Genomic DNA, 11,882 nt, shown 5'->3' on the forward strand with positions numbered 1-11,882 from the left:
AAGGACAGGCATCCAAATATTTTCCATAAACTTGTACATTAAAACATAATTTTTTATATTTATAGTATGTAAAATCCTATATATTGGATGTGGTTTAGAACAGATTTGGAAATAAGAAGGATCTTACATTGTATAATGTCCAATAAGGAGTTGGGACCAAAGTTTTGATTGAATCTCTTAGTTCTTTCACACTAAATATCCCTCAATTATTTGATTTCATATTGAAGGCGTGGCAAGTTAGTGCATTTATTCATGAATGAGTGTCTTAGTGGAATTTGTCTAGGTTCCTACCTAGGTGTCTCTCATAAGATTGATAATTTTTTGGGCATTAGGGACTCCCCCCAATGGTCTTCATAACTAATCTCTTTTGTACTTTTACTTACTCTATTTGTGAATCTCATCTCCCATCTATTTGAGTATTTGAAAGGGACATGTTGACCTCTTTACTCAATAATCACAATAGAACTCAAATAATTTATTGGTAAATGTTTGTAAGAATATTTTTTTTATTCTTACATTTTTTTTTTGGTAATAACACCCTTATGTTAGCCAGCTTTTTCTACTTTATCTTTTAGGATGGTTTTTATTTGTTTGAACACTTAATTAATCAGAAGACATGGCATCCACAATTCGCATAATTTTTGTTTGGTAATTTTTCAAATTATTTAACTTACCATTTTCCATTCATTGTCTTTAGGATATAATACTTTGATGATGGAAATTTATCACTTAGTCAAGACTACACCTACATTCTCACATAGAAATTATTGTGTTCTTAGTGGACTTTTTGATTCTCTTGGTGTCGCTATATTTGTTATTTCTTTTATGAAATCTACGAGAATAAAACATAATCATCCTCCATCCCCTACTATTTCACGTTTGAGTTTGTCTAATTCAAGTTCCTTCAAGTTGGTTTTGTCCTCATTCCATTCCATTGTGTTGACCCCCACTAGTGCTTTTAGTCAACATGGCTATTAAGAATGCAAATATGAAAACTAAAATGAATTGCATATCTAACCTTCCATTTATGGATAAAATCAATATCCCAAATTTGATTAAGATCACCCATAATCCCATCTAGTATGACCTTACCTGGTTTGTCATGCATACAAAATCTCCACTTCTTTCATTCCTTAAATGATAACATTGATAATTCTATATTTTTAAACTTCTTTCGGTGCAATCTTAATAGAGTTGCTGTGAAATGGCATATTAGACAACTCATAAGTGCATACAGAATCTCCACTTTTTTCATTCCTTAAATGATAACATTGATAATTCTATATCTTTAAACTTCTTTGGGTGAAATCTTAATAGAGTTGTTGTGAAATGGGATATTAGACAATTCATAAGGTTATTATCAATTTTAAATCAATTTCCACAAAATTAAAATATAAGAAATTTAGACTTGGAGTTTGATTTTTTTATTCAACATAACATAACATTTTCAATAAATTTAATTTATTTATATTTTGAAAATTATAATTTAAATATAGAAAAATTACTATTTCATTAAAATAGATTATATAAATTCCAATAAAAAAATAAAAAATATATACGAAGCTTACTTCATTCTTATGAAAAATACTATTTTTTTTAAGTTATTAAGATAAAAGAATTGACCAATGGAAAATGTTATTTATAATTTTATTTATATTTTTATTAAGTTTTTAAAATAGAAAATTATTTTTAAATAACCAAAAATAATATTTAAAAGACCAGATTTATAAATGGATATTTATCGAATAAATTGTGCTCATAATTACTAAATTTAGATATTTAATGGGAATGGGATTTTACTTTATGCATTGGGTTCGGCTTACTTTTAAAAAATATCTTACCTAAATATTGATACCACCAAATACCACACTATCTAATATCATTTCATTAAGCCAGTTAAGTCTTCCTTTTAGATTCCGTTTTTACCTGAAGCATGAACGGAATATTTGAATTAACATTCATGCAAAGTTGCTACTTTACATGTAGATTATGTAGATTTTGAGTCCACATAAATATATGTGTGGGGATGGATGGTAATCCCTTTACGTTATTTTCCGTTTTTACCTGAAGCATGAACTGAATATTTGAATTAACATTCATGCAAAGTTGCTACTTTACATGTAGATTATGTAGATTTTGAGTCCACATAAATATATGTGTGGGGATGGATGGTAATCCCTTTATGTTATTTTTATATTTATGGAATTTACTGAATATTTCAAAATTTACAATTTAGTAAAATTTACAAATAACTATTTAACATTCAAACATGATATATTGAAATATAAGAGATAACCGCTTATAAATGATTATTTTTCCGGCCTATAGTCCCATACATACTTATATATTTATATAAATATCGCAACCTATGAATAAGTATTTAACATTCAAACATGTGATAAATAAAAATATAAGGGATAACAGCAAATAAATGACTATTTATCCTGCCTACAGTCCCAGAAAAACAATAAACAGTAAGAAGATATCGGTTTACTCTATTAGCTTTAGGGGCATGAATCGAATACATCCGATGATAAATAGTCATCGTAATAATAACAAAATGATGGAGAAGAAAATAATCTGACAGCAATGACGAAGCCTGAGTAATTATCTATTTATATCTATGACGAGCCCATGGCTAGCAAAAGAGATCCTCCAAGCAGGAGGACAGCACCCATGCGGTATGAAGGGGAGGCTGTGCTCGCCCCGTTTGTTGACGACGATGGTGTTTGCACTGAAGGCGGGTTAGCTGCCGATGATGGGGAAGGCGCTCCGACAGTTGGCGTCGCGGGAGCGGTGGTTGATGGGGAAGGCGAACCAACAGTTGGTGCGGTGGGAGAGGCCGATGATGGCGACGGCGATTGGACCGTTGGTGTTCGAGAACGGGCGGGCGATGGGGATGGCGCTGTTCCGTTCTTCTTTGAAGTGGAGGCGGCGCCGACGGTGACAATGAGCTTCATGCCGGCTGAGCAGTGACCCGTGATTCCGCAGATGTAATACTTGGCGCCCGTGCTGTCCAACGTTATGGTGTCGTTTCCACTGGTGTGTGTTGCCAAGGGATTAGTGGTGAGGCACCCATCGTACGCCGCCTTGTTCACCACCAGCGTATTGTGCGTGCCCGGCGTGTATTTGAACACTGCATGATATTCATTCAATCATCACTCATCAATATCTTCGTTAGGTGCAACAGTATCATCAAATATCACTATTGGCTTTTTGCTATAATTTGTGTTTTTTACATACCGAGTTTGTCGCCCACAACGAATGTTTTGCCAGAAGCCCAGGTATTATAGTTGACGCCCAGAGTCCACTGTGCGCTGTCACCGACGGTGTAGTCTGTAGCCAAACAATTAAATGGCAAAACCATCATCGCCACCGCCACCACAAGTGCAATCCACAGTCCCTGCTGCCCCATATCTTCCGCTAAAATTGCTGCCAATATCCGCCATCGAAACAAACAAATTAGCAAGCCATACATCGAAATTTCTAGGAAGATGCATCACAAGGTCACTGCGTTCTACAATCAAAACTACCAGATTAGAGAACAATACAGAGGGGCATAATTAAACAACAGTCCATGCGGGCAATATCAATGAAGAAAGATCAAAGAGCATACAATATTAAATGCCGTGAAGTGATTTTGATGGTGTAGCCGCTGCAGGTTCCGAGGTAGCTCTTTGGATGAAGTGAACAAAGTATTTGTGCTTCAATTTATGGAATGAGAAGATTGGACATATAAGATCCTGAGAACAAAAAGATTGAATATATAGGACTCCCCACGCGGTTCGTAGCCGGCACGGAAGACTACCAAACCCATCCATGTCAATAGTCATCCATATTCCATCAATATATTAGATATACACAGCCGAGTCGCCACCGACCTACAAAATCTCTAGGGCAGGGCCCAGGAGGCCGCGTGGCTCATAATTCCCACGAGTAAAGCTCCGATTCCCTTACTACCTAATCAGCTTTAATGGCTAAAGGAATCCCTGAAAAAAAAGACGTACAGCCACTTTGCTTTGAATACGTCTTCGTGCGATAATTCATTTACCGGTATAGTTTGGGAAGGTTCCTACGTATGCCTCGTCAGAATAGTTTGAAGATTTTTTCTACCTACTTTCACACGTTATCTATGTTATAATATTTGAAGAACATGTCAACCAATGGCAACAACGCACGCGTTGTCAAGAAATGGTGACTACACTCTTTTGCAAATGGGTCAACAACACTTTTCTTTCCTAATTTTTTTTGTTACACATTCAGATTATAGAACACGTCTTGATTTTGACGTCTTCCACCACCTAATTTTTTCTTTGTGAAAATGTTTTTCTATATTTTTTCATTGTGTAATAGTTGTTTAGGATTTTAAGGTGGGAGGTCTAGAGTATCATTTTTTCTCCTCCTAGATACATGTAGTTTGTTCTCGTCTCTTTGTTCTTTCATTTTAATTCAATTATATAAAAAAAAATACATTTTTCACAGAGATACACGTTGACTAAGTGTAATAAGGTGAGCATAATTTATTTTTCTCTGTACTCATATTCAATTTGAAAAAAAAAAATATCACAATTTAATATATATAATTTTTATTAATATTTTAATAAATAACTAAAAAAATATCACAATTTAATATATATAATTTTTATTAATATTTTAATAAATAATTAAAAATCTATTATATTTAAATAATGTAATATATATGGTTGAAATATATCACTTTCACTTATATCAATATTGCAATGAATCATTATAAAGCTAACGCGAGTAAATAGAGATCATTCTCGTTATGTGAGTGCTCAAATTATTATTATATATGTATATCAAGGTTGTTGTGCATAAATAGATATTTTAATTTTTTTAATTAAAGGTAAAGATTTATAAAGATTTAACGCGAGTAAATAGAGATCATTCTCGTTATGTGAGTGCTCAAATTATTATTATATGTGTATATAAAGGTTGTGGTTCATAAATAGATATTTTAATTTTTTTAATTAAAGGTAAAGATTTATAAAGATTTACGAAGATAGAGATGTGTATTGAAAGTGTTGAACCAAAATTAGATAATTATTTATTTATTTTATGAATTTAAAATGGTTTTATATATGGTTAATGGTTAAATCTTTGAATGTTAGTGTGGATTAAGTTTTGTAATGGTCTAATAAGTAACTTAAATAGATTTTGTATGTAAAAGTTGTGGATGTGAGAATTTGACATATCGATTAGCCTTTCGTGGTGTACATTCATTTATTGCATTAACTCATTGGCTTAGAATTTTTTATCTTTATGGTTTTATCGTTAGGGACATCATACTTCATGTTAGAAGAAAGTTTTGGCTTCTTGTGATGTCCTCTCGTGAATAGAACATAGCAAACACATCTCTCTTTACATAAGCTACCACCATTGTAGCTAGGATATATTGCTTTTGTATATATATATATATATATATATATATATACCATTGTAGCTAGGATATATTGTTTTTTAATCTATATATATATCTATATATATATATCTATATATATATATATATATATATATATATATATATATATATATATATATATATATATATATATATATATATATATATTGAATTCTATTCATTAATAAAATTGGTTTTAAATGTATTATTATGTTGTATAGAAGCTTTATTTGTGTTTTCATTTGTATTTCTTCCTTTCTTTCATTCTCTAAACTATCTCAATTAGTATCGTTATATAATTCTTCTATTTTTTATTCTTTATCCATGTCCCGAACAAGTTAGGGTATAGGGAGTTGGCTCTTCAACTAATTAACTTGAAGAATATTATTCACATCACGCCAAGTCATCTGCCATGGCGGAAAAAAGGAGCATTTATGGTTCAAGAGATCCAATCAAGTTGTTACTAAGGGGAAGCCCTTATGTGATAGAAAAATGAGAAGATGAATTATTTTAGATGTCCACTAATGGTGGTAGAGAAACCTTCAATAAGAAATGATATTGGAGGTGTGACACTCCTCGAGGTGCATGTTAACCTTCACATTCCTTTTTCTGAAGTCTAGATAGACACAAATGCTTTGAATAAATGGTTAAATTTCTTAGTTGGTTACTATTCCATTCGAAAAGAATTTGAAAACAAAAGGAGCACTTTCGCACTCCTTATGTCCATTCCTTATATCAAAATTTTGGTGGAATAATTATTGGGAGAGACATATTATAGATGAATCTATAACATTTAGGATAGAACCCACTTGGATGGCTTTTCCCGTTTCCCTCATGAAGGAATTCCACTCCATTGGAAACTATAATGACCAATCGACAAGATGGAAAAATCTATAAAAGGAGACAAGATGGCATTAGAGTACATTCTAATAGAGAAAAACAATGTATGGAATATTCCTATTAATTCTAAATAATTCCTTCTCAAGTGGTTTCCCATGCCTTTTAGCATGATTAATACTCTAGTATTGTTCATGAGATTGATGGGCGATTTTTGTGCTTGTTGAAAATTTTATTTTGTGGTTATATATTTACATTTTATCCCCATATTCAATGAAACATAGTTACAAAATTTGTATCACATTCAACAGATCTTAAGAACCTTACAACATCACAATTTATATGCCAATTCACATAAATTGTCATTTTGCATGCATATAATTCGATATTTGGTATAAATCATGGATCAACATGGTTTTCATATTAATATATCAAAGATCCAAGTCATTCATGATTGGCTAGCCTTGATGACTAGTCCAATGAATATACATAGTTTATTGGCCCTCACTAGCTCTTATTACAAGTTTGTGTTAGAATTCCCTCATATCACTTCTTCCCTAAGATAAGTGACCAACAGTGGGGCTAAAGCTAAGATCGTTTGAATAAATTCATAATATAAATATTTCAAGGATCTTAAACACCACCTTTAATCTCTCTACAATTCCTATAATATCCCTTCAAGAATGATACAAATTTTTTAGATTATATTGTTCACGTAGTCATCACTGAGCATGGACATCCAATGAGCTATGATAATGAGGCATTCTCCAATTTGGTTCATATGTACCCCACACATGAAAAGGATATGCACTCTATAATGTAAGCTTGTCACTAATTGAAGCATTACATTTTGGGGAAGGAAAAATTATCCAAAGTGATTACAATCTCATGTTATTCATTTATATAAAAGTGAGATTGTTGGGTACATAAGTGTATACCCAATGGGTCATATTGCTGTAAGGGTTCTCTATGATAACAATACATTAACTAACAGGTCGAGACTAGTGAAACTAGGATATTCTAAACAAAAGAAACATGAGTCGGTGACTTATATTCATTAGTACCAAAAAGGCAATATTATAAATATATTTTAACAGTAGCTTTAATAATTGAAACAATAACATCATAAATAGAGCTTGTAAACAGATCAAATAGCTCAAGCTAACAATTGGAAATGAATTCCCAGGTGGGAAACCCGCTTCGTAACCTTGTGTATAAAGGGAATTTCCGGAAAACAAAAATGACATACAAGAAATATTTGTGCTAGAGATTAGGTATGTAGAGGTACTAGAACTTAGGTTTCTTTCCGTCTTAGAAATAATTCCTTCATTAATTATGGGAAATGTAGAGACAACTATTTAATAAAAAACTCACTGTGTGGTAGCACCACATGTAAAATATTACAGAAGTACAAAGTACATATCGACATTCTGAATTTGTGTGTGAATTAGAAAGGACACTTAAATGCAAAATGAACCTCAAGTAGTAAGTATCCAGAACTAGCACCGCTACCTCGATTTCTTAGTATAATGGTATAACTATAAATTAAACATCGAGGGAAACAAATAATAATTGTACATATAATGCATAGATGAATCTGACTTGAAATATCTGGAATGATGGTTAGGAATGGTAACCCAGAAGGCATACGTATTACATTAAGTGATTATTTTAAATCAATTGAACAACATGTTGTGAGCATAGTAGACATGCCTATCTTCTTGAGCTCAACCAAAGGCTACCAAATCAATATCGTGTACAACTCTACCTATAATATGGAAATTATGAGCAACAGTAATATAGAAATAAATCATTAAGAAAAACGCCTTCTCACAAATTGGTGGAGGGTTATCATTTTTAGTGTTACCTATGTAATTGAAATTACCAAGAGACAACACCATCAACATAAATCATTGAAGAACAATCTTGATTTAAACACAACGATAAATTGACCATTATCCTAGATGTGAAAGAAATAGTCCATGACATAGGGGAAACCCCAATAAATTAAAGAAGATTACATTGGATTAATTAACCCAAAAACAGAACTACACAAGACAGTGGTAATTTCAGGTTAAAGGTAAATAGAAGCTAGTGGGAGAATTGCCCATATAAAATTTAGAAAATACAATATGAAAGCGATGCCTTTGGCTAACAAACAAGCCTTGGGGTGGAAACCACACAGCTAAAAGAGAAAAAAAAACAAAACTGATACAGGACCCAACCTTGCTCTATTCCACCTTTTAGGGTATTCCTAGAAGGTAATTTAAAAAAACATCAAATGGCTGCAAATGAATTTGACATATCCAAGGAAGGCTTCAAACACGAAGGTGCACATGCTGTGTAAGAACAATAAGAATACTGTACTCGACAACCCAAAACCAAACTAGATAACTTCTGAACCTTAGATTAGCATGTTGAGCATCTAAGAAAACACCATGCTTGGAGGCAAAGGTTTTGGAGATTACTTGTGAGGGCATACCAAGCAACATAGAGATGATTTAGTGAAATAAATAGAAGCTAAATTAAGAAATTAACAGTTATCTATCATGGAAACTACCATAGATAAGAACCATGAAACATGACCACCATACCTTCTCTAGGAATGTAACTGCCATATGTGGGACTTGAAGAAACCTGTGTAGTGAGTTGACAAACAAAATAAGGCAGTGATGGAGAGGAGAGTAGCCAACTATAAATTTCTATAGATTGGAGATAAACCTACATTGCAAAAGAGAAACCCACTAAAGTATCTTGAAGGAGGAGGGTAAGCGCCACTTTTGTGTATCCACATGGCTCTCCAATATAATCTAGCCTAAACCCTGCAAATAAACAACGATTTCTGAGATTTCTAAGAGGGAGGAGAAGTTCTTAATAAAAATGAAAATTAAAAAAAAGTACACGCTATATTGTTACCTGTGCAATCGCGGACCCTCGAATCCAAGTGAGGTGGAGAAAGGGTTCCACAAGAAGAGCAATAAACCCCTCAGAGAGCTAGGGTTTCAATTTCTTTAAGGTGGCCATGGCAATGCTATAAAACCAAAAAAACCACCTTCATTGATGTAGGAGGGTGAGCCAAGAGGATATAGAAACTAGTATGCAGACAAACCTCGAAAAACAACTAAGGGTCACCAAGGAGAGCAGGATCAAAACCATGGAGCGAGAGTTAAGGTTTGAGGAGCTATAGCCAACACCATCGATCTGCAAATCTCAAATCCCAACCATTGAATTTGCATCGCAGGGATAATAATGAGGTTTTTAACAGTACTCCATATGAGGACAATATCACATGGCTGGAATGGCATGGCATGCCCTGGATGGAACAATATAGGGTGGCAGAAACAACTATCATAAATAGGAGGCCATTGGTGTTCTTGTGGCTCTAACAAGGGGTAGGGTCGAACGCATATATTAGAATAGGTAATGTAATTACCAAGGTATAGTGCCCACCCCCATTCAATATTCCAATAGCTAGGGAGGATAACATAAGAGATGGGGGAAATTAGCTTATTCCCTAAGGTCAAACAATAGGCAACCAATACCATGCAAAAATGTGAGAAGAAACCTTGATACATTATTTATAGTTAAATGGAAGTAATATATGTGATTTGCAAATATAACCAATTATGACATTATTTAAACCAAACAAATGGTGCGAGACGAGAACAAAATTGCGGTTGTGGTGTATTGTAACACTTAGAAAAGAAGAGCGGACAAAGAGATAGATCGATTGTTATGAAACCAGCTCACAAAAAGATAGAAAAGATCGATCAACGCCTTAGAATTCAGCCTCTTCGAGGGGGAAACCTCCTTTAAATTACACAAATGAATGATTCCTTGATGATTCAAATGAAAAAACCTCCTTTCTATATATAGGAGTCTAAGGAGTCACAATATAACCCAACCGACCTAACAATAATAATATAAAGGCACAAAAATAATAATAAAAGGATTCTATGGGGCACAATAATAACAATATGGGGACAATAGGGGCACAACAATATTAATAAGGGATACAACTACAATAGTAATGGGGTAATCACTAGTATTATAGGGACCTAACATGCCCCTCTCCTCCAAAAAATTGTTGTCCTCAATGCTTGAGTAGTTCTGGATGCTTCTGTATAAAATTCTCATCCTCCCAAGTGGAATCTTCAGCGGATAAGTTCTTTCACTTGATGAGATACTCTGAAATTGATCGATTTCATAGCTGTCGAGTTCTTGTTTCTGTGACTGCTTCAGGTTCCAATATAATTTTTCCTTCGTCGTCAAGTTCTAGAAATATTGTTGAATTTGGAGCTTGTCACCTATAACCTTCTTTAAACATGAAACACGGAAAACTAGGTGCACTCGAGAAGCTGCAGGAAGCTCCAATTTGTATGCCATAGTACCAATCTTTTGCAACACCTTGTACAGACCATAATACTTTGGTGATTTTATTATCCTTCTTAGCTTGCTTGAGGGACATTTGTTTATATGGTTGTAGCTGTAGGAATACCCAACCACCTACATCAAAACTTCTTTCGCTGCGATGTTGATATGCCTGTTATTTCATTCTATTCTACGCCAACACGAGGTTATCCTTTAAGATTTGGAGGACTTGTTGCTGATGCTCGATGTGATGTTCCACTACTTGAACCTTAGAATTTTCTCTTAAATATGATGTGATGGATGGTGGCTGATATCCATAAAGTGCCATAAATGGGGTCATTTTTGTTATTGTATGGAAGGAAGTGTTATACCACCATTCAACCAGAGGCAACCATTTGACCCATTGTGTCTATTTATCATATACAAAGCAACAAAGATATCCTTCCAAACATTTGTTTACTGTCTCAATTTGCCCATCAAATTGAGGATGATAAGATGAGCTATGAGCTAACTGAGTACTGAGACAAGGAAATAATTTTGTCCAAAAATTTCCAGTGAAAATGGGATCTCTGTCACTTACAATAATCTTTGGGTTTCCATGTAGCTTTTGAATTGTTTCCATAAATGCAGTAGAAATTGTACTGGCTTTAAATGGATGTGATAATGCACAAAAGTGTGCATACTTGGTAAGTCTATCAACTACCACCATGATGACACTCTTTCCCTCAGACTTGGGTAAACCTGTGATAAAATCCATTGAAACCTCCTCCCAACATTGGCTTGGAATGGATAAAGGTTGTAATAGACCCGGGGTCTTAATCGTTTCAACTTTATTTTGTTGGCAAACCAAACATTCCGCCACAAACTTTTGAATATCTAATTTAAGGCCATCCCAAAAAAATTCCTTCTTAACCTTGTGGTAAGGTTTTAAAAATCCTGAGTGTCGTCCTAAGGGAGAAGTGTGCAATTCCATAACAATATTTTGCTTGAGTTGGGAATTCTTACAGAGGTATAAGCGATCTTTGTACCATAACGAATCATTTTTCTAGCTAAATGTATTAGATGTACTGGAATCTTGTTGCAACTTTCGAATAAGTGCCCACACTTCTTCGTCATTCTTCCATTCCTCCCTTGCTTTGTTTATCCAATCTGGTTGGATAATAGAAATGGTGCACAACAATGCTTCCACATCCTCATCCTTTCTTGAGAGTACATCTGCCACCACATTTTGCTTCCCTTTTTTGTAGATGAT

At 33.8% G+C, this 11,882-nt stretch overlaps 1 protein-coding gene across 1 annotated transcript; it reads right to left on the reverse strand.

Moving 5' to 3' along the window:
* Positions 1 to 2,470: 2,470 nt before the first annotated feature.
* LOC149266662 (blue copper protein 1a-like) lies at positions 2,471 to 3,720 on the reverse strand. The gene is made up of 3 exons (XM_089397167.1): positions 3,617 to 3,720; positions 3,244 to 3,432; positions 2,471 to 3,136 (listed from the first exon to the last, which is right to left on the reverse strand). The coding sequence occupies exons 2-3, from the start codon at positions 3,413 to 3,415 to the stop codon at positions 2,622 to 2,624; spliced, it is 687 nt and encodes a 228-aa protein (XP_089253293.1). The 5' UTR covers positions 3,416 to 3,432; positions 3,617 to 3,720; the 3' UTR covers positions 2,471 to 2,621.
* Between the last annotated feature and the right edge of the window lie 8,162 nt (positions 3,721 to 11,882).

The sequence above is a fragment of the Pinus tabuliformis genome, chromosome 6, assembly GCF_031772625.1.
Source record: "Pinus tabuliformis cultivar Carrire ecotype Pingquan chromosome 6, CPIR1, whole genome shotgun sequence".
NCBI classification, from domain to species: domain Eukaryota; kingdom Viridiplantae; phylum Streptophyta; class Pinopsida; order Pinales; family Pinaceae; genus Pinus; species Pinus tabuliformis.